The sequence below is a fragment of the Podarcis erhardii genome (genome assembly GCF_964252035.2).
Source record: "Podarcis erhardii genome assembly, chromosome: 7".
Classification (NCBI taxonomy): Eukaryota; Metazoa; Chordata; class Lepidosauria; order Squamata; family Lacertidae; genus Podarcis; species Podarcis erhardii.
The window spans coordinates 54,206,362-54,233,994 of record NC_138511.1 but is presented as its reverse complement, the minus strand read 5'-3'; the positions used below and the strand labels follow the sequence as shown (position 1 = coordinate 54,233,994).

Below are 27,633 nucleotides of genomic sequence, written 5' to 3'. Positions count from 1 at the left end.
GTTGCATGGGAAGAATCCAGATAAAACCCAACCAGCTGGACAATGTGGCCCAAATAATTTCTGTTTTAAAACCAAACCTAAAGCTCAGCTGAAATGGATCTAGAAAATCAGTGCAGTCCTGGAGAGCCGGGAGCTCGCTGGGAGCCTTGCCTGTGAAGGGAGTGTTTGCAACGAAGCAGCCCAGGGTTGCTCCTGGGTCCAGGCCATGTTTTTGCAGAGAGGTGAGTTTCAGCACGGCCTCTTTGAGAGTTGCCAGGACTGCTCCCTCTTGCAGTGAGGAATTCTGTTTCCCTGTGTCAGATATTGGAAGCGCTCTGTTTAGGTTGCATTGATAAGACCCAGTTGGACAGCTTCCGAACAGGCGGGTTTTTTGTTTGTTTGATTTATTTTGCCCTAGGGCGTAATGGAAAGGCAGTTCAATTTTCAGCCCTTATTTGGGCCCTTTCCCCTTCACGTTTGGTGCTCCTTTCACCACACACCCTTAGCTGGCACTTCCTCCTCCCCCTTGGAGACCTTTGTGCTTTTCAAAGCAAAGCAACAAACTCTCCCAGGCAGGGAAGAACATGTCAGCTTCTGGCAAGAGTTGGCTGTTTGGAGTTCTGCTCTGCGGCCTGTCCATCGCTGGAACTGCAGCAGGGGGTAAATACTGCTTCGTTTGCTTATTGTGGGGAAGTTTAAGAAGACTCCTTTCAGGCAAAGGCTACGCTGATGGGACCCATAGGCAGAAAACCTTGGCATAGGTCCCCAAGAGTAAACCTCATTGAACACATAGTTCATGCTTCAATAGGGATTATGCTTCAATAGCCAACTAACTCTTTTTATTAGATTTGCAGGACAAAAGCAGGCAGGACAACTTTAGGTTAAGATGGATTAGCAGTCTTGATTATTGTAGGGGAAATGGGATACCACCAAATGCATGCTATAGCTTTACACAATGCTTTGACAGAGGGAAAATGATATTGAAGTGGGTGAGTCAAGAGCTGTTGAAATTAAATATTTCATAGGAAACCTGCACTATTACAAATGAGACATGTGCATTATTAGCCAGGGTAATTGTATAGTTTGCCCCTTAATCTATCCTTTATAAATGCGTGTGTCAAAAAAAGAAGAAGAGTTGAATAACAAAAGAAGAAGAAAACATTTGGGGCAGAATTCCCAATATAGACTCTGATGTTTTGTTTGAAGTTGTTTATTTATGTATTATTGTTAAGAGTTAGAATTTATTTTAGAATTATGTATGTATTTGTTTATTCTTAATATATCTCAATTCTGCCTTCATCCAAAACGTGAACGCCAGGGTGTACCAAAAAAACAACAACACAATATCAAAACAATTACAAGAAATAAAAACAGCATTGTGGAAGCTGAGAAAATAATAGGCCAAACACTATTCAGCAAACTAAGACAATACAGTGAATTTAAGAAGCCTGGACAAATCAAAATATTTTGGCCTGGAATTGAAAAGCAGACTCGAGTACAACTGAACAAAGCAGGTTTCCAACGGGGGTGGGTGGGCCGTGAGGGGCCATTTAGTCCACAGGGGCTGATCTGTGACTCCTGAGGTCCCATTCACACGTCTGCTTGTCCTGTGCCTAGACAGCATAGGTCCAAGCAGTTTCCCCCTTGCCCTCCTTCTTTCCCAAGGAAACCCTGCTCCTTATTGCTAAATTGGAACAAACGTCAATCCGGAGAAAACCCGAATTGCCGTTCACTAAAGAGCAGTTTTCTCCAGGGTGAGGGGAAGTGTGGCTAAGCCCTGAGTGGTCCTGCATTTTAATTAAGCCTCTGCTCCTTGGGCAGTTGCAAAAGTGTTCCTGGGGAGGTTGATGGTAACGATAAAGAACTAATAAAACACCTTCATTGAAAAAAAAGTTGAAGTGCGTGTTAAGGATGAGTAGCAAACAAGTAATAGTGGCGGCAGCAGAATCTGAAGGCAAAAGAGCCACTAATTTAATAATCTCTTATTAGGAACACTTCAAACGATACGAACTACAGTGGTGCCTCGCAAGACGAAATTAATTCGTTCCGTGAGGCTCTTCGTATAGCAGTTTCTTCGTCTTGCGAAGCAAGCCCATTGACAGCTTAGCGGATTAGCGCTATTAGTGGTTTAGCGGCTTTTAGCGATCAGCTGTTAAGCGGCTTATCAGCGGATCAGCTGATAAGCGGCTTAGCGGCTTAGGAAAAGGGGGGGAAAGGGGGGGAAACCCGCAGGAACTCGCAAGACATTTCGTCTTGCGAAGCAAGCCCATAGGGGAATTTGTTTTGCGAAGCACCTTCAAAACGGAAAACCCTTTCGTCTAGCGGGTTTTCCGTCTTGCGAGGCGTTCGTCTTGCGGGGCACCACTGTACGTAAAACTTGTTATGCTGTAATCAGATCCACCTTCTCAGGGTTGGGGTTTGTCCAAAGAGCAGCCAGCCAGCCAGGACAAGGTGCAAGGCCGGAAAAGCTCACAATAGGCCTCGCCTTGTTCTTTGCACCCAGCTCCTGTGACTCTACGGCATACGACTGCCTCTGAACATGGAGGCCTCTGTAGAATTATGCAGCTCAACTCCTCACAACAGGGCAAGTGGGGCTGGGGAGAGACATTAACCCCTGTGGGTACATTGCATCAGGACTTCCTCACATCCATCGTTTCCGTTCAAATGTGCCAATACAGGGTGCTCTGGTGGGTTAGCACATGGGAATACCACAAAGCTGCTTATTACTCAATATCCTCCCAATAGGGGTGTCAACAGGATTTGACAGGACTGCTACATTGTATGGGGACTGAGGCCCCTGCATCGCATCCTTCTGGCTTCTGCAATCTGTCGGCAAGAGCTGTTGTACATATATTAATTTAGTCTAACCTACATCGCAAGGCTGTTGCAAATGTAAAAAGAGGGAGGGAAAGAAAACGTACACAACCCTGGCCTCCTGGGAAGAAAAGCAAGATGCAAACACAGGATCAATGTAATTAGCTCCCACAGGAGGCAGCTGAAAGTCACCAACTTGGATGGCTTTAAAAGAGGAATAACACAGAGGCGGGGCTCTTTCACAGGCAGCCCCTGTGTTGTGGAATGCTCTCCCAATTTGTAGTAGCATTCCGTCTGCCCATCAAGACACCCCTTTTTAGGTGCAACTATTCCCCTGATCTCCTGACTTCCCATTCATTCTTAACCATTACGTTTTGCTGTTTCATGGGTTTGTTTATTAAGGATGTTTGTTTTCATTGCATTTGTGTTTGGCCATATTCTTAAAACTTGTTTTCTATTTGCAACCCCCTTATAAGTCTTTATGGCAAGTAAAATTAATGATGGATGATGCTGTGAGAAGCGCCTCCTTGTTTGCAAGGCCGCCTGCCCCTGGTCTTCATGTTCATCTTTTGTAGGCCAAAGAAATGACCGTCCCGAAGTGGTTACCAAGTATGGGCCCTTGCAGGGCATGCTGGCCAGCGTGCAGGGCATCGACCAGCCTGTGAATGTCTTCCTTGGGATCCCTTTTGCAAAACCGCCGGTCGGAGCCCTGAGATTCTCCCCACCGCAACCAGCAGAACCGTGGAGCCATGTGAGGGAGTCAACGTCTATCCCTCCCGTGTAAGAATGAGCCAAATGTGACTTTGCTGGACATCCTCCTTGGGCTAGATTAATATGAAGGTCCTTTTCCTGTCTTGCTTTTAGTTGGTAGCAAAATGGTTTTCAGACCCAACTCAAATCCTCTGCTATAAGCAAGAAGAGTGCCATTTGGTACAGAAAGAACAGCTATGTTAATCTGTGTCCATTGATAAAAACAATTTTCTCAGGTCAGAAAGGGGCAAAACCTGAAACATTGTCTGGATAACTGTAGCTTGCTTTAAGATAGGAAAGCTATTTGGGAGCACAGTTCTTTGGGAAGAAACAGGGTTATAGCTCTTTAAGTAAACAAATGGGAAGATGCTCCCTGGCCCTCAAACCCGTCATGAGTCTATTGGAGGCAACAACAGCCTCCTCATGGCTCCATTCCAAGGGCTGGGGCAGTATCTGTCTTCCAAGCCAAAGGGACTTTGCACCTGTTTAATCCAGCATTCAGAGGGCACCCAATTGCCCCAAGGAACCGCCAGCCTCTGGAGCTGAGGGATAAGGAGGTTTTACTCCGTGTTGTTCACTTGCCCTCCTTTCAGGTGGTGGGGGCGATTGTGGGAGCAGCGCAAATTGGGCAGTCCACACCGTTTGCTTCTAGGCATCAGCAGTGCTGCTTAGGGGGTGTTTCCCCTATCACCACCACCCATGGAACTGAGAGCAGGGGCTGGGCTGCTGAGCAAACATGTCCATCTTTAAGGCAGCAGGCGACAGAGGAGCTTCTGTGCAAAAGAACTGCAGTTCCAGCTTTTCCAGTCTGACCACATTGAATGCCCCAGGGCCTCTTTTCTGGTTAATGAGGAGCAGAGCACGCAAGGATGAGTCAGTGGGAACCGCCCACAGGAGCAGTGGCTACTGGAGACAAGCAGATCCATGAACTTCTGTCCTGCATGCTCTGTCATGCATGTTCTGTCATGTATTCTGGTCTACAGCAATTTGGTTTCTCCCGAGTAATCCTGTGAATTGTAGCTTGAATTCTCAGCTGGAGCCCCTGCCAGGCACACATTGGCTACATCTCTCCGGGTTCCTGAGAAGGCAGGTGGTGGTGAAAGCTGTTTAAATCTCTCACACACACCCCAACCATGAGCGTGACACATAAGAGCTCCGCTCTCCTTAGCCTGGCCGCCCTTTCACATCCTTTTCTTTCTTCTCATCTGTTTCAAAGGTGCCTGCAAGACTTGGGATGGCTGGCTGACTTTAGCAAGATTCTGAATATGACGCTTCCCGACTTATCAGTGGCCGAAGATTGTCTTTACCTGAATGTTTTTACCCCAGAAACCAAGGCCAAATTGCCTGTAAGCAAACAAAGCCTTCCTTGAAATTATCGCCTCATGCTGCCTGCAAATGTGCAACCAGAAGCAGCGCAGGATCGGAGGCAGTTGCTCTTGAGGCCAGCAGGGCAGAGGACAGAAACAGCAACCCACAATGTTATGGGGCTGTTGCCCCCCCCTTTAATTGCCCATGCTCCACTCGCACATGCACACATGCTTTTTGTACCTTTCCACAGCTGGCAGACATGGAGTGAAGAAAACAATCAGCAGCAACTCTTTACCTTCAGCCTGTAGTTCACTCTTCTCTGAGACATTCCCCTCCTTTTCCTCAGCTTTTGACTGGCGTCTCTTCACAGTCCAAGCCCTTCAGCTGCCTATCTACTCCCTGGATCTCCTCAGCCACTCTGGATGTTCTGCAGCTGGGCTTCTGGGTTCACCCCAACCCCTCGTAGAGTCCAATTCCCCATCCAATCTGAAACCATACTGGAACCTGCTTAGTAGCTTTGCAAATGTGGTAGCAGTTTTATTGCTGCAATGGCATGGATTCTGCCTTTCAGCTGCTCCACTGGCTCCTGGTGCAGAGCATCCAACTTCTCTTGAAAGCTCTTTTAGTGCTGGCCCTGTTGCTCCATTAACACCAAGTTCGTCTGTGCCAGGAATGTTGCTGTTATAACGAGTTCCTTTTATTTTGTGTATTTTCCCAGGTCATGGTCTGGATCCATGGAGGGGCTCTGATATTAGGTGGAGCTTTTATGAATGATGGATCGGCCTTGGCTGCTTATGAAAAGGTGGTAGTCGTTGCGATTCAGTACAGGCTGGGTCTCCCAGGATTCTTCAGGTGAGATAGTTTCTAACACTTGAAAAAGCTGCACTAACTAAAGGTACACAGGGCACATGCAATCTCTTTGGTGAAGATTAGATATGCCTTTGCTTCTCTTGCTAGGAGTAATAAATAAAAAGCTTTGCAAGGAGAGGAAGGGAGGTGGAAAGAAAAGGGAAGAGGAAGGGAATCCAATTTGCTTCATTGCTGCATCTTCCTGATTCGCACCACGCAAAATAAGACACAACCAAAAGACCTGCTACCCTTTGAAATTAGTATTTCTCCAAATTTTGTGATACAGTTATCCAGCCAGAAAATGCATGTGGAAACACATATTAGGGGGAATGTGGAAGAAAAGGCATATATTAGCCTGCGAAGTTGAGAAGCTGGAAGTCCCAAGCAATAGGGTCCCGAAAGAAGGGCTGAATGAAAGGAAAAATGGGGGGACAGAGGAGACACATGAATGGATGAAATGAGAAGGATCCTGGAGGAAATTCTCACTTTGCGCTACCTGGCTGCTGTTGCCCATTCCAGAGTGGTGGTTCTGGGGCAGAAGATTGCTCACTTCTTAGGTCAGACCTTCAGCTTATCTCCTTGCAGAGCAGAGATAGATCATTTTGGGGGTGGGGGATGCATGTTAACCATCTAGTAGTTTCTCCATCGCTTGACTATTGCCTTTCTTTTAGCACTGGTAGCAGTGATGCCCGTGGAAACTGGGGATTGCTGGATCAAGTAGCTGCTCTCCAGTGGGTTCAGGAGAACATTGCACATTTTGGAGGAGATCCCAATTCTGTGACCATATTTGGAGAGTCTGCAGGAGCATTTAGTGTTGGTGCTCAGGTAGGGATCCACTAAATATGGAGATCGCAAAGGCTCTGGGGACTCTGCCAGAGATCTCTAAACTGGGGCTGGGAGGTGGGCAGAAGAAAGATCTGGATCCAGTTGTAAATCACTTTTATGCTGTAGATCTCCAAGCATTTCTGGTTTAACAAGACCAACAACAAAGTGCTTCCTCCGTATTAAAGGACACTACTGGCAAAACTAAGATAGTTTGGGGGAGAGAAGGGTATTTGTGTGGAAGGACTGTAAGGGCCGTTCAGCTCTAGTTCTCAGACACAACAGCTGCCTTTGCAATAAATGTTACGTCTTCCACAAAATAGTCTGAAGCAAAGCATGTTGCCTCTGAAACTCTGGACCTGCTCAGCTCAGGAGCTTCACTGGGCATTTGAGAGCTGCCAACTGTGCCATGGAGACAGTGCTGGTGGGGGGAGCCCACATCGACCTTTGGGAGAATAGACTCTATATAGGGCTTGCAAGCCTTTATTTTCCACTTGTCAGCCAATGGAGACAGTACTGTCTCCATTGACTTGCATGGAGAGAGGAGGGTGGTGACACCTGAAGCTTTGGAAAACCAAAACAAGGTTGTAGCTTGCATCCAAAGCAGTGAGTAAAGGTAAAATGCACACCCATTACACCCAGCACAGCCAGCTTTCCACTGAGATAATGCAAGGATTGTTCACACCTGAGCTTAATGTGCGTTTGAAGCTGTTTGCATTCCCATTTAAGTACAGCCGTACCTTGGTTTTTGAACAGCTTAGTTCTCGAACGCTTTGGCTCCTGAACACTGCAAACCCAGAAGTGACTGTTCCAGTTTGTGAACTATTTTTGGAAGCCAAACGTCCAGCGCAGCTTCCGATTGGCTGCAGGAGCTTCCACGCTTTGGTTTTTGTACATTTGGGAGGTCGAATGGACTTCTGGAACAGATTCCGTTCTACTTCCAAAGTACGACTGTAATGCCCTACACAAGACACCCCCCTCAGACAGCTGCTCTCCTGCTGATAACCTGTGAATTTAGATTGCCCTGATCCAGGGATAATCCAGTAGGTTTTGAAAAATGTGACTCCAAACCACTCCACTTGAGATGGTTGAATTCATTGCCTTGGATTTTGCTCCCGAATTTTTTTAAAAAATGTATTTATGTATTTAATTATTACTTTTGAACTGCACAGAAAACTTTAGTATGTAAATACTGAAAATAAATACAGTAAATGCCATACTAAAAGACATCTTTGATCTTGAATGCCTTGTTTTGTGTCTCTCGCCTGCCCTCCTCCTTCCTCTGCTGCAGCTCCTGTCCCCCTTGTCCAAGGGCTTGTTCCACAGGGCCATCTCTGAGAGCGGAGTCACTCAGCTTCCAGGCCTCATCACTAGCTGCCCAGAAGTCCTTGCTCAAGTGAGTCTGTTGTTGTTGTGCAGGGAGACAGTACCCTTAAGAGCAATATTCTGGTTCCCAAACTACTTTGGACAGTTCCAGGGAATGAAAGTTTGAGGATTGCAGCTTAAGCATCTCTCAGATATTGTCAGGGAACTGCCATCGGAGAGACAGGTGGTGGACAGGCTCCAGGAGAATAGGAGAGAATCTGCAGCAGAAGAGGGAACCAGCAGGGGGAGTGCAGGAGTCACAGCGGAGGGGAGGCTCTGGGATGCTTCCAGTGAGAGTAGTGGAGAGGTAACGGGACCCCCGTTGGGAACGCCCACCCTTCGCCGGAAACTGTCACGCAGAGAGTCACGAAAGCGCATGTCTGTCAAACAGCTTTTATGTTGGCGTAGATTCCGTAGACGCCCACTGTCAGATTCTACCAGCGACTGACGGAGTCATGCTTTGGGGGCTCCGTTAGTGCATCGGTTTGGATGACCAGCCAAACCCCAGAGGGATCAAGCTTTTACGCACAAGCAGCTCATTATCCCATCACAGCAATCTGACAGTCTTTGAAAGCAGCTTGTGCAAGCAGAAGGCATCATGAGCGAACCAGCCGGAACCGGGGGAGCAGGAGCCGGGGCAGATCCAAGCCTGGAACAAAGGTACAGGGCGTTGGAGGTCCAGCTGGCACTGCAAACGGCGAGGCTCGAGGAGAGGAGGGCTCAAGATGCAGATAAGGGGAAGACCACCCCACTTGCCAGACGGGTGCCTGGACTGGTGCAGAAATTTGGGGGGGATCCCCGGAACTATCAAGCCTTTAGGACAGAGATGCAATATGCTCTCAATCTGCTGTTTGATGACTTCCCCGACGAGAACTCTAGAGTGGCGTACGTGATTGGCCATCTAGAGGGAGGGGCGAGGGACTGGGTTCGGCCCCTGATGGCAGCCAATAATGAAATCTTAAAGGACACAATGAAGTTTTTCCGCGCCATGGACTTGATGTTTTCCAGCGAGATCGAGCAGGGAGTGGTGCGCAGGCAGTAAATGGCGTGTAAACGGGGGATCCCCGGAACTATCAAGCCTTTAGGACAGAGATGCAATATGCTCTCAATCTGCTGTTTGATGACTTCCCCGACGAGAACTCTAGAGTGGCGTACGTGATTGGCCATCTAGAGGGAGGGGCGAGGGACTGGGTTCGGCCCCTGATGGCAGCCAATAATGAAATCTTAAAGGACACAATGAAGTTTTTCCGCGCCATGGACTTGATGTTTTCCAGCGAGATCGAGCAGGGAGTGGTGCGCAGGCAGTAAATGGCGTGTAAACAGGGGAGCCGATCTGTACGTGAGTACTGGACTGAGTTCACCATGCTGATTCATAGACTTGGGTGGGACCTTGCTAGTGAACCTATTCAAATGCTGTTTGAAGAAGGTCTCTCTCCGGCAGTGAAAGATGAACTTTCCCGGGCGCCTAGGGCGGAGTCTATGGATCAGCTGACTAAATCAGCGCTGTCCATTGGGGCACGCCAGGAAGCTAGAGCTATGGAAAAGCGGGAAGGAAAGGGGGAACGTTGGAAGGACTTCCGCATTCCAGAGATTCCGGAGCAGCCTTTCCCGCCAGCAGAGCCGATGGAACTTGGAACAGCGCGCGCGCGCGCAGTTTCAAACACCAGTGAAGGGCGGAAGAAGGAGGGAAAGAGCGGCAAGAGATGCTATCTCTGCCAACAGCCAGGTCACTTTGCCAGAGTCTGTCCGCAAAGGAAGGAATGGCAAGGGATGGCGGGAACTGTTGGGGGGAAGGAGGAAGAAGAAATCACGGAGCAAGTAAAAGCCAACGCCTGGTTGCCAACATCAGGGCACAGCAGCCAGGCCAGGGAGTAATGAATGTGCCCACGCCGGAACCTCCAAGACCAGCGCTTGTGATAGAGGTGTTGCTGGAACTGGCAAACGGACACCCACTGAAGATAAAGGCGCTATTGGATTCAGGTAGCTCATGTAATTTCATGAGCAAAGAGTTTGCAGCTGCACACCAGATACAGACTATCCCATTGAGTAAGCCTTTGCAGGTTACCACGATTGATGGGAGGGAGCTGTTGGGAGGAGAAGTGAGCCAACAGACTGTACCAATGATAATGAGGGTGGCACGACACACCGAACTGATAGCGTTTAACGTAGCCACCTTGGGAGGAGCTCCTATTATCTTGGGTATGAGCTGGCTGGCGCTACACGATCCGCTAGTAGGCTGGCATCAGAGAGTGGTTTCCTTTGGATCAGCACATTGCCTAGAACACTGCAAGGAGGGAGAGGCTCAGGCAGGCGCCAGGGCCACTCTAGCAGGGATGGAAATGATGGACAAGGGGAGGGTGCCACCACAATACGCTGACTTGATTGACGTATTCAGCGAAAAAGAAGCAGATAAGCTGCCCCCGCACAGACCCTTTGATTGTCAAATTACCTTACTCCCAGGAGCACAATTGCCAGTGGGCAAGCTGTATGCAATGTCAGACAGTGAGATGCAGGAGTTAAGGGAGTTCATTGACAAGAATCTCAAGCGAGGTTTCATCAGAGAGTCACGAGCGGTGGGGGGCAGCCCAGTGTTCTTTGTGGACAAAAAAAACACGGGCAAGCCCAGGCTTGTATGTGATTTCAGGGCCCTAAATGCAGTGTCAGAACCAGTGACTTTCCCTATGCCCAGAATTGATGACATTCTAACACGGGTGAGAAAAGGGAAAATTTTTACCAAGCTGGACCTTAGGGGGGCATATAACTTGATACGTGTGAGAAAGGGGGATGAGTGGAAGACCACTATGTTCACCCCCTTGGGGGCCTTTGAGTACTTGGTTATGCCTTTTGGATTACAAGCGGGCTCCGCCTGTTTTCAATCATTCATGAATCACGTCCTGGGGCCACTGCTCTACAAGAACTGCGTAGCGTTCTTAGATGACGTCCTGGTGTACTCAGACAACGAGGAGCAGCATGTGCGAGATGTAAGAGAGGTACTGAGCAAGCTGCGAGAAAACCGGCTGTGGGTGAAACTGGAGAAGTGTCAGTTTCATACCAAGGAGGTGGAATTCCTGGGGTACCGGTTGTCTGACAAGGGATTGGCCATGGATCCCAGCAAGGTTCAAGCGGTACTGGAATGGAAAACACCAAAGACCAAGAAGGACGTGCAAAGGTTCCTGGGCTTCGGAAACTTCTATAGGAAGTTCATCAAAAACTTTGCCCATTTAACAGCGCCCATCACGGATTGTCTTAGTAGCAAAAAGAAATTTGTTTGGACGGGAGAAGCGCAGAGGGCGTTCGAACGCTTAAAGCAGGCGTTTGCGTCGGAAGAGCAACTTTTGCACGTGGATCTACAACAACCAATGAGAGTGGAGACTGACGCGTCAGACCGAGCGGTGGGGGCCGTTCTTCTCCAGCCGGGAAAAGATACGTCTGAATGGAGACCGTGTGCATTCTTCTCGCAGAAGTTGAACAAATCCGAGAGGAACTACACAGTGTACGACCGAGAACTGCTCCCCATTCATGAAGCATTCCGGAAATGGCGGCACTTACTGATTGGGGCGCAGCACAAGGTTCAAGTCCGAACTGACCACAAAAATCTGGAATACTGGAGAACAGCCCGAGTGCTGAACCAGAGACAAGTGAGATGGGCCCAGGAGTTCTCCAAATTCCACTTTGAGATTCGTTACGTACCCGGCTCCGAGAACGTGAGGGCGGACGCTCTTTCCAGGAAACCTGAGTACTTAGAAGGGGAGGGAGCGCCTGAGGCAAGGCATGTAATCCCTGAAGACCGCTGGGTGTGTGGGGCGGCATTGGTGGGGCAGAGGGAACTGATAGAGGGTACGGAGAACGATGAATACGCCCAAGAGAAACTCAGAGAGCTCCGGAGGACAGAGGAGAACACAGGGGGGTTCGAAGAAAAGAACGGGGCGTTGTATTACAAAGGGGCACTGTACATACCCGACGGGGAACTGAGGGGCAGAGTACTCAAGCAGTTGCATGACAGCCCCACAGCGGGACATTTTGGACAGCACAAAACCATGTGGTTGGTTACCAGGGAGTTTTGGTGGCCCAAGGTGAGGGAGGACGTACGGGAATATGTCAGGGGTTGCGACAGGTGCCAGCGAGCGAAAGGAGAGAGGGTGGCGCCAGCGGGGCTATTACAACCCTTACCCACGCCCGAAAGGCCATGGGAGGCAGTATCCATAGATTTTATGACGGACCTTCCAAAATCCAAAGGCAAAACAGCTGTCATGGTGGTGGTAGATCAATTAACCAAGATGTGTCATTTTATAGCCTGTTCACATGCAGTCACAGCGGAGGAAACCGCCAAGTTGTTTGTAGAACATATTTTTAAGTTGCATGGCGCCCCCTTGAGGGTTTTGAGCGACAGAGGGAAACAATTTACTTCCAGGTTCTGGAGGAAACTTATGAGCTTACTGCACGTAGAACTCAATTTCTCAACTGCCCGGCACCCAGAAACCAATGGGCAAGCGGAAAGGGCAAATGGGGTTTTACAACAATACCTGAGGTGTTATGTAAAAGACAGAGAAAAGGATTGGGTGGATAAGTTACCTCTAGCAGAATTTGCCTACAACAACGCGGAGAACGTGTCCACAGGGATGAGTCCCTTCCTGGCAAATTATGGGTGTCACCCCCGGGCATTCCCAGGAGAGGGAGGGGAGAGGTGGAGCGTGCCGGCGGCGGAATATTTTTTTGAAGAGATGGAGGCGATCCACCGTCAGCTTCAACTTAACTTAGAGAAAGCCAAGGAAGAATATAAGAAGCAAGCAGACAGAAATAGGAGGGAGGGTGAAACTATAAGGGTGGGGGACCGGGTGTGGTTGTCCACCCAAGGGCTACCGTTCAAGGGCGGGAGTAAGAAATTGAGGCCCAAAAGATTGGGACCCTTTGAGGTCACACAGCAGGTCAACCCAGTGGCATTCAAACTCAGGCTGCCCAGTCACATGAAATTACACCCAGTATTTCACAGGTCATTACTGTCGCCGTACCGAGAGGGACGTGAGTGGGGGGAGCGTGAGAGAGAGGCCACCCAAACGCCCGTGATAGAAGAGAGAGAGCGCGACATGAACGTGGCAGGAATCATTGATTCCAGGTGGAAGGGGAATCAGGTGGAATATCTGGTAGAATGGGAGGGGGAAGCAGAGTCGGAAAACACTTGGGTACCAGCAGAGGTAGTCAATGACGAGGTTTTAATAGAAACATTTCATCAGCGTTTCCCTAGAAAACCGCAACCCGTGGCTCGATTTAGAAGGGAACACTTTGGGACCACCGATGAGGAAGGGGAGTTTGAAGGGTTCCCAGAGTCAGGGGTGGGTGAAGAAGCCGACTCCGACGAAGAAGAGGAAGACGGGGAGAGAGACGGTACGCCGTGACTGGAAGTGTTAGAATCCTCGGACGACGAGGAGAGTTCCTTCAGGGGCTTTCCGCCCTCACCGCCAGTGGGAGAGGAGGCGGGAGGGGGTGAAGGGGGCCCTGGGGGGGAGGTGGATGTCAGGGAACTGCCATCGGAGAGACAGGTGGTGGACAGGCTCCAGGAGAATAGGAGAGAATCTGCAGCAGAAGAGGGAACCAGCAGGGGGAGTGCAGGAGTCACAGCGGAGGGGAGGCTCTGGGATGCTTCCAGTGAGAGTAGTGGAGAGGTAACGGGACCCCCGTTGGGAACGCCCACCCTTCGCCGGAAACTGTCACGCAGAGAGTCACGAAAGCGCATGTCTGTCAAACAGCTTTTATGTTGGCGTAGATTCCGTAGACGCCCACTGTCAGATTCTACCAGCGACTGACGGAGTCATGCTTTGGGGGCTCCGTTAGTGCATCGGTTTGGATGACCAGCCAAACCCCAGAGGGATCAAGCTTTTACGCACAAGCAGCTCATTATCCCATCACAGATATTAATCAAAACAGACTGATATAAGGGGTGAATCAAAGCATTCGAAAAGATGGAAGAGAGACAACCTCTGAGCATGAGCAGAGCTCTGTAGCCAAGGGGCCCCATCTAGTTCAGCATCCTGTTTTCACAATGGCCAATCAGATGCCTAAGGAAAGACTGCAATAATTTGCTGGGAGGGAACATGGAACTGTGATTTACAGTACAGTGGTACCTCTGGATGCGAACGGGATCCATTCCGGAGACAGAGGTCCTTGTTTCAGGATGACAACCACCCTGAGACGAGTGACAGCCTCAAGCTCTGCTTCAAACAAGCCCATGGAAATGTCAGGCTTTTGTGACTGTTCACCGTCAATGCAGTGCCAATTGCTTTGTGGTGTAGTGGTTAAGAGCAGTAGTCTCGTAATCTGATGATCCGGGTTCGATTCCCCGCTCCTCCACATGCAGTTGCTGGGTGACCTTGGGCTAGTCACACTTCTTTGAAGTCTCTCAGCCCCACTCACCTCACAGAGTGTTTGTTGTGGGGGAGGAAGGGAAAGGAGATTGTTAGCCGCTTTGAGACTCCTTAGGGTAGTGATAAAGCGGGATATCAAATCCAAACTCAAACTCCTCCTCCTCTTCTAATCTGTATTATTATTTTATTCCCCCCTCCTCCATCAAAAGTTCTCACATAAAATTGCAAAAGCCTCTGGCTGTGAGGCCAGCAGTTCTGCGCTGGTTAAATGCTTGAGGAGCAAAACAGAAGAAGAACTCAGAACCGTGAATACCAACTTGACCCTGGTGAGTCTGAAAACTTCAACGACATCCACATAATGTGATGCTCTTCCGCTCTGTTTTTGCTCTCCTTTGTTTATTTGGGTCGGGAGGTATGTGGGCCACAAACTGTTGGAATCTTCCTAGATGAAAAAGATTTGAACATGAGGGAGTTTGCATTGTTATCCAAGGGGGCAACTATGCACACAGGCCAAAAGGTTTGTTTGGACTAAGCCCATGCCTCTCCAGGGTCTTTTTATTTGGCGATTCGTCATTTTGCGTCATACAAACACACATGTATTTTTCTCATTCCAAATCCTTCTTGGTCAAGTTTCAAGTATATTAACACTTTGGGGAAAGGCTACAGCTTAGTGGGAGAGAATCTTGCTTGCGTGTGGAAGGTTCCAGATTTAATCCCAGCATCTCCAGGTCAGAGTGGCAAAGGCCCATGCCCAAAACCTTTGGAGCGTGGCTACCAGTCAGTGGAGATAATATTCAGCTAGATGTGGTCTGGCTTGTAATAAGGCAGCTTCCTATGTCCCTACTTTTGGAATTCTCCAGTTTTGCTTCATTCTTGTTATACATAACTTTTGCAGTTGTTTCTAGGGATCCAACACACATTAAAGAGAACTTTCCTTTAAAAACAAACAGGGATTTGGGATTATCCCCGCAGTAGTTGATGGAGAGTTCCTTCGAAAGGCACCCAAGGAACTACTGGCCTCAAAGGAATTCAACACTGTCCCATATCTATTAGGTGTGAATAATCACGAATACGGATGGGTTGTTCCTGCGGTAAGTTGCTCACAATTTATTTTTGTACCCTGATGTGTGGCTGCAATAGAGTCTGGTGCTTTTGAATAATATTTTGAAAGCGAAAGATGCTTGCTGCAACTCCCTGCCCCTCCTTCCCTTCTTCCTCATCCTCTTTATGGATTTACCATGTCTTTTGTGGCTTTACAAACTCAGGTAAAATGAGTGAAATGTGAACGCAGGTTTCCATATTCCTTGGATGATATTGAATGTGAGGTCTCTATTTAATTCCACAGGCAATGAACATCTCTGGCATAACTGAAGGCATGGATAAGGAGACCATCATTGCATTGTTTCAGGGGATAGCCGCCTCCATGGTAAGAGAGAAGCCAACGAGCCCTACTTACTGAGCTTTCTACAAGCTCCAGTGTGTATGGGAAAGGGGAGATAACATAAAGAGGGGCAGAAGAAACACCTGCAGAACAGGGCCAGCCCCTTCCAAAGGCCTTTCCCTTCCAGCCTTTGTGGTTTAATTTCTGCAGCCTTTAAAGCAGGGATTAAACATGCATCTAGGATCAAATGATCCACAACATCAGGTGCCAGTTACAGAAACAAGAACAAAAAATCTGGGTGTGGTGGTGGTGGGAGCCTCCACACCTTTGCAGAGTGTGAGACCTACCCACAAGCAGCTGGTGGCAGTGGAGGAAAACCAGCGGCCCCTTTGCTTTCTTTTGCGAACAGGCATCTCTGCTGCCGCTTTGCTTGTCTTAAAGCAGGGGTGTCCAACAGGTCGATCCAGATCTACGCCCAAGTTTTGGTAGAGGTCTCTGGCCCCTCCCCTGCTTTTATGGAAACCAGGGAGGTGGGATTAAGTCTTCATCACTGGTTCCCCACCCCTTCCCTCCCTGTCAGGGGTGCATCATTTACACCCCTCCACAAATCCATCCATTCACACCTACACACACCCTTGACACAGACATTTAAAGCTTCCCTTTCCTCCTCCCACATCCCTGAAATTGTTCCCATCCACGTGAGTGGGATGCTTTCACTAACCCTGTTGTGCAAAGGTGCAATTGAGGAGAGGGTTGTTTTCTTCCCAGCTCCTCCCCAGCCCATTCCAATTCCTCTCTCCTTGCATGATAAATTAGCCTTGGGGAGGGGGAGAAACCTGTTTCCTCCTAAGCCTAATTGCCATGTTTGGGGGCAGGAAGCAAATGTGTGGGTGCCGGATCCCAAAGCTTTGAGGGCTATGAGTGACCCACAAGTCAGAGGTTTCCTCTCCTTGTCATGTGTTGTCGCTGTTGTTTCCTGGAAGAGCCCAGCTGCTGCACCCATTTCCCTGGCGGCATTTGCTGGGCAATGGATGTCGCAGGAGGGGAAGTGGTTCCCATGGCCTTCTCCTAATGTGCCTGCTCCCTCCTTTCCTTGCAGAATTTATCACCTGAGCCTCTGCAGATGGCACTGGATGAATACTTGGGAGACACCAAGGACCGTGTCAAGTTACGAGATCGCTTTCTGGACATGATGGGAGATATGTTCTTTGTTGCTCCTGCTGTTGAGATAGCTAGATATCATAGAGGTGAATTCACTTTTGAAATAACGGAATGACCACAGCAAAGCGTTATTTATCTATTTTATTTATTAGATTTATATACCAACCTTCATCATAAGATCTCATTAGAAGCTCTTGCATTGGGGAAATTTCTAGAGGCTCCATGATTGTCAAGAGGTGCTGGGTTCTAGTCTTGGAACCCAACCCGGATGAGAAAAAAATACTTGCTGGGAGGGCGAGGGAAGATGCTTCTGGTCCAGGGGGGTGGGTTCAGCCTGCCTCACCCTTTTGCTCTCCCCACAACCTGTCCTCTGATCCTATGCCAGGTGGAGTATGCATTTTATTTATGATAGATCAATTTCTAACCCCACTTTTCCACCCAGTGGAACCACATCAAAGTACGAAGTGAAATACAAAATAACATTCAAAACCATTAGACCCACACAGATAAAATGTCTTCCATGAAACCAGTGCTTTCTAAACATATTTTTATGGGTACCGTATTTTTTGCCCTATATGACACACTTTTTCCCCTCCAAAAATGAAGGGGAAATGTGTGTGCGTCCTATGGGGCGAATGCAGGCTTTTGCTGAAGCCTGGAGAGCAAGAGGGGTCGGTGTGCACCGACCCGTCTCGCTCTCCAGGCTTCAGGAAGCTCTCCGATAGCTGTGGGAGAGCTGCGCGAACTCGCGCAGCTCTCCCATGGCTAGCGGAGAGCTTGCCTGCACCCAGAAGCTTGGGGCGCGCTGAGCTCAGCACGCCCCAGGCTTCCGGCTTTGCGCAGCTCTCCCACGGCTTGCGGATAGCAGCCTGTTCTGGGGGCTGGGGGTGGGGGAAGCTTGGGCTTCCCCTGCCCCAGCCCTGCATCTGGGGGGGGGGATAATTTTTTTCCCCTTTATTTCCCCCCCAAAAAACTAGGTGCGTCCTATGGGCCGGTGCATCCTATGGGGTGAAAAATACGGTACTCTCATTTTGACTCAAGAAAAGAACCATTTTATAGTTCAAATCGGGAAAAATAAATACAGTAAATGGGTTAAAGTACAAAGATTCACAAAATGTTTTGGGGTCTGCGTCCACCTTTGTACACCCAGAAAAAAGCACTGCATGAAACTAATGCCACCATATTTACAGTTGATATTATAAGTTAACTTTGGAGACCAAAACCATGTCTGATTCCCCCTCCCCCCCCCCAATTTTTTATTTACTGCATTTATATTCTACTCTCTTTTTTTCTGCAAGGAGCTTAAGGTAGCACCCTCATTTGATCCCCATACAACAACCTTTTTGCTGTAGTTTAGGCTGAGAGGCAGTGACTAGCAAAGGTTACGCAGTTAGCTGCATGGGCAAGTGGGGATTTGAACCCGGGTCTCGCAGCTTCTAGGTCCAACATTCCACCCTCTGTGCCACACTAGCTTTGCTTGCTGATAGAAGGTCATCAGAGAATGGGCTGTGTGGGCTTCCTTTGGCCGAGATATCGAAAGTCCAGGAGCGGTCACTGAAAAGCCCCTTTCTTGAAATTTCTGCCAAATACACTTCTTCAGGTTTGTGGCACAGACAGAAGCTCTCTTTCTCTCCTCCTCTGTCCCATATCTCAACACTCAAGCAAACTTGTATGAGGGCAATCTTTTGGATATCCTGGTCCCAAGTCATGTACTGTCATAATGAACATTTTGACTTGTGCCCAGAGATGACTTCTAGACAGTGTGTCTTGCTCCCAGTAGCTGGCAGTGACTAGCTGCCCAGGCATTCTGAGCCAGTTGCTATAGGAGTCCAAATTATAGCTGCCACTAAGACATGTGTCCCTGTGATGAGGCATGTGGTGAACACATGATATTAACAAATGCATTGTGCATGCTCATGACTGTGATCATATGTGCTCTGTGGATCACAACCATGATAATGTATGGTGTCCCAGTAATCACTGCAAACACTGATCTCTCTCTGCCCCACTCCCCCACCCACTTTTTGTTTCAGATTCTGGAGCTCCTGTCTACCTTTATGAATTCCAGCACCGGCCCAGTGCATTAAAACACGCAAAGCCAGATTTTGTGAAGGCAGATCATGGTGATGAACTTGGCTTTGTATTTGGGGTACCATTCTTGGGCAGTGAGTCAGCCACTATGATGGGTAAGAATTTTATCGATGTTTTCTTTTGCTTTGCTTTTATAAGGCAGGGAAGGGTGCAGTTGCACAGGAGAAAGTCAATAAGGTCAGAAGGATTTCTTAAGGCTGGGCAAGACTGGCTTCTTTTGTAATGGAGATTATTGCCTCAATAGCTGGATCTTCCTTAAGTCTTCTGAAGGCATAGGAGGCATTTCGCAGGGCGGGCTGTGATTGCCCTGGGTTCATTTTTCAGGGTGGGGCGAGCACTGCTCCTGCCGCCCTCCCTGAGCCAGGCTGGCACCACTTTGTGAGACTAGGATCTGATATATCCCAGCCTTGCAAAGCCGCTTGAGAAGGGCGGCATGAGAAGAGCGCAACAGCCATTCACCCTTCTTTCGGCCTGAATAACAACATTATCAAAGATTAATTTAATCATTAACCAGCTTTAGCAGTTCACAGGCTGCTGTTTAAATATACCCAAGGCATTTGATTTTAATATTTGTCAGACTGCCCATCCCCCCAAACAAAAAAATATATGGGAGCTATAGTTTAAGGGTGCTGGGAATTGCAACTCTGTGGCATGCAAACTACAGTTCCCAGTGCTTGATAGTTGATATCTTTACTAAGCCACTCTGGGAATTTATCTGAAGGGTACTAGGAGTTTATGTCTGATAGGAAACAAAAACCATAAACAGATGAGGAAGCAAAACAAATTTTAAGCAAATGATAACAATGAAATACCTCTTTAAAGCTCTACTGATAGTCAATACCATAAATTCTACATGAATCACTACATGCTACATGACTAATACGTTCTCCCCCCCACCCCCGCGTACTTCTCTCATAAAGCGACAGAGGCCGAGAAAGAGCTCAGCAGAAAAATGATGAAATACTGGAGCAACTTTGCCCGAACTGGGTGAGATTCTTGGCTATTTCCAAACACTATGTCTCAGTGGTTGCAATATTTGGATTGTTATTAATAATTGCTGTTATTTGATATCTGTCATAAAGCATCTGTAGGTGTCTTAGAAATGCAAGGCAAGGACATCAACAATCAAGTTTAACAATAAACTGCAATAACAGCAAAATTGTAATACAGAAGCAGCAATAATCTTGATAATCCTATTGTCTGAAATGCCTAGGAGAAGATGTACGTTCTGACCTGATGCTGAAAGGATGTAAATAAATGACTGCACCAGGAAGGCCTCGCTGGGGAGGCTGCAGCCAAAATGACCTTGTCACCACCTTCTAAACCTATCTTGAAGGGGAGACCCAGCAAAGGGCCTCAAACAATGAGCACAAGGTTAAAGAGGAGAGGCTTTAGGGCAGGGGTCAGCAAGGCTTACCTTGCCTAGGCCAGTTCATTGCCACAGAGCCCCCTCTGTGGGCCAGATCACAGGTGCGTGATTTCCGGTGTCTGTGCAGGTGCAATTTCCAGCATCTGTGCATGCGCAGACACGGTTTCCAGCTCTGCGAAAGCGTCCCCGCAGGTGGCTTGGTTCGGGGGTGGCTCGTGGCCAGTAAAACGACCCCCGTGGGCCGCTTGTGGCCCATGGGCCTTGGGTTGCTGACCCCTGCTTTAGGGCCTTGAGCCACATCAGGCTTTCCAGGTTAAAACTAGGACTTAGAATTGGTCCCAGAAACAGCCAGTGCGGCTATGCCAGAACCAATAATGGGCTCAGACCACTTCATTTCCCTCACCCGTCCTGCTGCCACACCCTACACCAGCTGCAGTTTTCGAGCTGTCTTGAAAGGCAGCCTCACGTATAGTGCATTGTTGTAATCGAAAACAGAGGTTGCTACAGGATAGATTACCAAGGAACCACCCACTAACAGCGTCTCATTGTTTTGGATTGAGACTCATCCAGTCCGTCACCATGACCAGGCACCAGTTCAGCACACCAACCATCTCAGCGGCAGAAAGAGAGATGCATGCCGTCAGCATACAGATGGTGATATGCTCCGAGATGCTGTGTGGCTCCACTCAGTGGCTTTACGTACATGCCAAAAACCACGCACAAAACCAATATGCTGAATATGAACTGAATTCTGGGCTCTGTCTTTTTCAGGAATCCAAATGGCAAAGGTTTGGTGGAATGGCCTCAGTATGGTCTGAATGAAGAATATCTGGAATTAAACCTGGAGCAAAGGAAAGCAGAGAAGCTGAGGAAGAACAAGGTGGACTTCTGGTTAAAGACGCTGCCTGAAAAAATGAAGAAAATGGCTGAAGGAAAGGAAAAGCATGGGGAGCTGTAACCAGTGGCCAAATTGCCCCAGCTTATTTTTGTTTGTTTTGAGAACAAACACTTTCCAACAATAATTATTTCAGTCTGAAAAATGCATTTGTTCAACGCATGTTCTAACACCGAAAGTCTTAGCTATTATGAGATATTATTTATACAGCAGAAATGCCAGGTGATTCACATCAACAATTAGGAAATCCTGCCAATGATTTGAAGAGTAATGAGTTTATGGCCCCAGTGCAGTTTAAGAATCCTGGGCATGGCTGCAACGCCTTGTTGATTAGTCAATTAGGTCACTAATCTTAAAATTCTTCTCACACAAATACTTGGCAAACAAGCACAGGCAGTTGGCATTATTTTAAGGCTTTCTGGGAAATGATATATAATGAAATGAAAAAGATGTTTAAATACACTTTCCTGAAGAAACCAGAGGCCTTCCTCCTGGGTATGGTAAGCCATGTGGTGTTAAAAAGGACAGAACGTTGTTTTTGTATGCTACAACAGCAGCAAGAATTCTTATCGCAAAGTATTGGAAGACGCCAGATCTACCCACTCTGGAAGAATGGCAGATGAAGATGACGGACTACATGGGACTCGCAGAGATGACGGGCAGAATCCGAGACCAGGAGAAGGAGACAGTGGAAGAAGATTGGAAGAAATTCAAGGACTATTTAAATAAATACTATAAGATTGAAGAATGTTAGTTTGACAAGGATTTAAAAAATATATTGGTTTTCAGAGACATTAGCGTAAGAAAAGAAATGGAACTAGTAAAACTATATGGTGAAATAAGGGAAGAGACTTGCTGATGGAATAATGAAACTAGAATACAAAATGGTGAGGTATGGGGAAGTCGGGGAAATAAGGTTAAGAAATAAGGTTTTGAAATTATTCTTGTTGTTTTTTGTTGTTGTTTGTGTTTGTCTTTATTGTAGTTGTTTTGTATTTGTATGTTTTATTGGAAAATTTAATAAATATTATTATAAAAAAAAAAATTCTTCTCACACAAATACTTGGCAAACAAGCACAGGCAGTTGGCATTATTTTAGGAGAGGCATTTCACCTTTTCTAAGAGTGTGCCCACTTTGACAAGCTGACTTCCTCGCTGTTGGGTTTTAGATGAAAAATATAAGTGGGGCAGGAAGTCACAGAGGGGAGATGTTCATGCCTAGCCCATGAGGGTGGGACAAGTGTCCTTCATGATTTACTCCTCCTTGGGAGGACCTGCCGCCACCTCCCCCCTTTTCAAACACCAAGTGAAGAAATCCAAAGCTTGGCAGATTGGATAGGAATCTAAATGGGGTGGGGGCTCTTTGCAAACTCTGACCTGTGGACAGGCAGCTCAAATTCAATCTGTAATCTGCAGTTCTTAACCTTGGAGCCTGTATAAAGGCAGCAGCATATAAAGCAAACAGAGAGCACAGTTACACAGTACAAAAAAAATACAAACCAGTGCTTTTCCTAGCTAAATCTTATAATAGGCTGACAGCCTCCATTGATCAGGGAGGATCTTGAGGGCCTGATCCTGACCAGCTTCAGTTAAAAGCACATGGAAAGTGAAACAGAAAGTCTGTCTCAAACTTTTCCTTATAAATATGGGCAAGGTTGGATAGGCAAAGGGATCAGCCTCTGATCAGAGAGAATTCCAAGGGTGGTTTGCTCAGTCAGCAATGCAAACTGGGTTTTGCACCTGGTCAGAGAATATCTGCAAGAGTCTCTCTCTCCCTCTGGCCAGACGGTTCCATGTGTTTTGGCAAGTGAACAACTCAGAGGCTCTATATGTTGGCTGGCCTTAGAGATTATGGGACAAAGAAAGCTGCCTTACACTGTTGGCCAGACCATTGGCCCATCTAATTCAGTGATATCAATAGCAGCTTTCCAGGGAGTCTTGCTTGAGTCTTCTTTCCCAGCCTTACCTGAAGATGCCACTGGGGATGGGAAGCAAAGAACCTTCCACATTTTCCTGGATGGAAGAAAAGGATCCATGGGTTGCGTGGGATTTGTAAGGGGGGAAAGATAGAGAGGAGCATGGGTGACTTAGAGATCTCCTTGGTGTTCTTTGGCAAAATGAGCCACATTTTATGTGGAGGAGAGTTGCTGCCTTGATTGTTCTTGCAAATTAACTAGGCTCCAACACTGCAAAGTGAGTTCTAAATTCAGTTTATATTGCTACAAAAGTTGTGTCCCCCTCTCTCAGCCGAGTGGTGGCAAAAGCCTATGGAGTTCCAGGCACTTGCCCAGGGTCTGTGGTCCTTTGGAGAATTGAGACACGGTGGAGACTGTTGTCGCTTTAAGAAATATGGTTTAGTCATCTATTTACACCTTCAGTCTGCATGGAAGGAGTCCAGATTTTACTGCATGGTCATTTCAAGAGGGGCTTGTACCTCATAGCAGTGCAGCCCTGGAGTCCAAGGCATCTCTCCCAGCCAGCCAGCTTGCAGCCAGCCTCCCCAAGATGGATCCCACTCTTCTTCCTTCTTCCCAGCAACCCTTGCTCAAGAAAGACCCTCTTTTCCCGGTCACCTTATATTCAGTTACCCTTGCAACCTTCCAAACCCCCAGCCTCTGATCACACCTCAGGGCAATGTGGGAGGACAGTTCTCTTGCCTTGCCAATGGCCCTCAATGGAGTTGTTTCTTAATGGCCCTAGCTTGGCCAGGTCGTTTTGCATAGGCTAGCCCAGGAATTCCTCTGCAGCTTGTAGTTCTCCCACATAATCAAAATCCTACCATTTATTAATTTCTGGGGTTTAGAGCCCCATCAAATCTATAACAATATTAATTTGTTCCAGTGAGCATATGGCTAGTGCTCAAAGACAGAACCATAGCAAAACAAACAAACAAAAACCCCTGACAAATAGTGAAAATTGTAAATACTCGCTTTGAAAGAGTAAAACCATAATACAAAAGAAACTGTAAATTATTACATAAATAAGTGAAACAATTACAATGGCCGTACTATGATCACTAAATTTGCCCAATTAAATTTAAAGCATAATCACATAGTCACAAAATCAGAACAGTGTACTTGATACAAAAAAGGAAGAAGTGCACATATACCCTACCATAGTATTTTATGGAGTTTACCACACAGTTACTCAACAATGCAAAATGTTAGATTTTGGGTAAACTGTCCATGTCAAAGGATGGGTTCTCTTTTGTAGGAGTGCAAATATCCAGGGTGTGGGGTCAGTGGGATTACTATAAGGAATTATAAAATATGCATCAAGCCATTGTGTCCATGATGAATGCATTGTGTTGACTGGGTTTAATTCAATGACAATAATTTCTGTCCAAATCCCACAATCCTCTGCATCTCTGGCCATTTCCTCTACTGTCCATTTCTCTTTCTTGACAAGTCACGTATGCAGCCCAGTTGCTTCGCCAGGCAGGCACCCTGGGCCATAAAGATAGTGGGCAAGTTTCTTTGATGTAGCTTTTCTGATATGTTAATCTTAAAATGTTAATCTTAGGGCCAGGAAACAGGTCTCACATAAAGGTGACAATGATCGCTGTCCTCCTGGCCATCCTTATTATCATGTATATTGCTTGTTTATGACCTCAGGGGTTGCCAAATGCACTCCTTTGTAGTTCTGTTTTGTTTACCCCAGAAAAAGCCACTCTCCATTCTTCTGCCCCAAAGTTACATTTCAAGCATAAAATAGAGTTAGATACAAGTTGCACCAAATCAAAACGGACATCTGGAAATGAGTCTAGGGGCTTTATTTTAGAAGGCGACTACTATGATAATGAAAAATTAATAGCATTTCAAGTTTAGCAGTGGAGATTTGATCCCTTGTTCAGTTTTATTCAAGTGGTTTTTGCCACTGCTTTGCCAAATAACTTGTTTTGCTGGCACATATGGTTCACTAATAGCTTTAGTAAAATAGGGAAAAAACTGAAATACCACAGTAAAAGTAATTTTCCAATATATTTTAAAACCACACAGGCTTATTTAGAACAACCACACATTAACAGAGGCTTAAAATAAGATCTGCTATGATCACTAAATAGAAGAAGCATAGAATTATTTGTACTGACTGCTTAAAAGTGCATAAGAAATTATAGGTGAAGAATGACTTTTCTAACACCCTGCTGTCATATGAACGAAAGCAGTAAGAATGTTTAGAGGCAGAAATGCAGTACAGGAAGACAAGTTTAACAAGAGTAAATTAGATGCAGGCGATAGATATCCCCAGTATTAGGGTAGACTTTGGGGATTTCTGCTGTCCCACAGCACATTCTTGAGTGTTCGCCCCGTGCTTCCTTGTTTTTTAAAACATCTTTTGACTCAGTGTGCATAGATGCCCTTGACTGGGCCATGCGCCCACAAGACGCACTGGGTGGGGCAGGAGCCCATGTCATCTTGGGAGAAGATACTCTCTGGGCCACATGTGGTTGGTCCCCCCCACCTCCATTTACTTATTCCTTCCACTCTAAGTGTTTTTGACTATTGATGCAAGTAACAGTACCTTGCGGAAGAAGGAAGCAGAGGCAGGAGCCAAAAGCATCTAGCAGAGGAGGGTGCTGTTTTGGAAGCAGGGGTGTATGATTTGCGGTTGCCCAAAGCGAATTTTGAGGTGGGCACCCTCAATTCCTTTTTTTTTTTTTAATGAATTTATGATGTCATGCTAAATGAGCTGAGAAAAGGGAACCCGCAGCAATCTTCACCGTGGAATGAAAAGCCAACTAATGAGGCTGCAGAACTACGGAAATCCAGGGAGGGCAACAGTCCCTGTTAAGTACCATTCATAAAGGAAGGCTAAGGGCAACCCGCCGCCCAGCCAATCACAAGCATGCACTTTGCCGCTGTTCTTCTGAGCCTGAACTGCTAGTAAGTAGGTCTGTTTGCTAGCTTCGTGTTTGCAGGAGATGAGAGAGCACCTTGGAGGATGGTGTGAGTCCCTGGATTTAACTGAATAATATTTTTTATTTTTGCGCATTCTGGCAGAAGGGGGCAATTGGAGGGAGAGAAATGGCTCCTTGCCATGCCTGTGCCTTTGTTGGTGCTTTTGAAATAAACACCTTGGAACGCCCGGAATCACCTGTAACGTAGCAACCCTGTGCAAAAATACACGAACCGAAAGCAGGCGAGGAGGCTGCTGTTTCGTTGAAGCGGAAACGGGCTCCGTGAGTGGGCGCGCAGGGCGTGTGGAAGGTTGCCAGGGCTCTGGGAGGACTTAAGATGCGGGCGGTGGTGGAGTCGTCTTGTACACAACCAAGATGAGGAATTGCTGCCTTGCGTACATTTGGCTTTGTGTTCTGGTTGTGGTAACGTTAACCAGGGGAAATGCAGGACGGACATTGGGTCTGACCTACGAGAAGTGGCAGTTCTGTAAGGCTCAGGTGGGTCCTTTCGAGTCCGGGGGGGCGGGCGGCGTTTCTTCTGTGAGGATAGATAGAGGGATTGCAGCTTTATCCCTACAAACTCAAAAGGCTGTGAGGCTGAGATGGGATTTTATCTCTCTACCTATTTCACTCTGAACTTTGTCCGCGCTTCTGGGTTAGGATTGGAAACTTCCTTCTCATGGAACTGTGAGCTCATCCACATTGGAGTGTAATGTGGACTTGAGGTTTAAATATTTCCGTGTCCAATTAATGGATGCATTTACATTTAAATATAGAAACATAGACCATAAGGATCATCTAAGTGCAACTCCCCCCCCTCCAATCCACAGGTATTCTGAGAAGGGAAGAAAATCCAATATAAATCCACATATTACCCAGCATTGGATCCACCATAGAGCACTGTGCGTGTGGGTAGGTGGCTGTGGGTTGTTGGGTTTTTGTTACATGCGTGGTGACATTTTGCTGGGTGACATCTATCACTGCCACCCCCACCCACTTCTATTTTGTTTCTACCAGCCCAAAGAATACAGCCTGCCCTTTTATCTCGGTTGTTGATGGAAACATATTTGTTGTGTTTTTCTTCTTAAAGCAGCTCTTTTGGGCAGAACTGCTCTTGCACATAGCAACTGCATTAACATTTCAGCTTTATTTACCCTGGCAGCCTTACATGATGGGAGGCTTCGAATCCTGGCCTGGCTTGGAGCCAGGCAAATCTGGTATACTGTATAAGGAAGCTGTATTTCAGTCATAATAATAATTGGAGTCAATCAGTGTCAATGGCCAAAAGTGGGATTAGCAGGAGCCAGCAATTGATCAGTGGTGCCTGCAAAATTCTCTGCAGGATCAGCTCCACTCAGCAGATCCTGGCCAAAGGCACCTGCAAGCCCCCTTGGGCGGGGTTTCTTCCTTTGAGTTCAAGTGTAGCTGCAGGGGAAGAAAGGGAAGAGTCAGGTGTGTGTTTACAGCTCCTGCTCCTGCTTCTTCCCCTTGAAGTTGGGTCAGCCAGGATTGTGGTCAGGTGAGTGGGAGGTCGGCAGCTGCACCTGCCTGCCAAGGGGGCTCACAAGGGCTGGGCTGGGAGCTCAGCCTGGC

At 47.3% G+C, this 27,633-nt stretch overlaps 2 protein-coding genes across 2 annotated transcripts in view; both read left to right on the top strand.

The window, feature by feature from the left end:
• The first annotated feature begins 480 nt into the window (after positions 1-480).
• LOC309347494 (fatty acyl-CoA hydrolase precursor, medium chain-like) lies at positions 481-21,288 on the top strand. The gene is made up of 13 exons (XM_081872127.1): positions 481-639; positions 3,369-3,573; positions 4,760-4,889; positions 5,570-5,703; positions 6,372-6,525; positions 7,814-7,918; positions 14,456-14,572; positions 15,197-15,337; positions 15,592-15,672; positions 16,727-16,874; positions 18,822-18,974; positions 19,800-19,866; positions 21,020-21,288. Exons 1-13 carry the CDS (start codon positions 564-566, stop codon positions 21,204-21,206), a joined length of 1,698 nt encoding a protein of 565 aa, XP_081728253.1. The 5' UTR covers positions 481-563; the 3' UTR covers positions 21,207-21,288.
• Positions 21,289-26,016: 4,728 nt separating this feature from the next.
• Positions 26,017-27,633, top strand: part of LOC309347497 (fatty acyl-CoA hydrolase precursor, medium chain-like) — a 22,602-nt gene continuing 20,985 nt past the window's right edge. Inside the window, exon 1 of the mRNA XM_081872132.1 lies at positions 26,017-26,089. Within this exon, the coding sequence (XP_081728258.1) occupies positions 26,085-26,089 (5 nt within the window). The 5' untranslated portion in view covers positions 26,017-26,084. The remainder of the gene's footprint in view (positions 26,090-27,633) is intronic.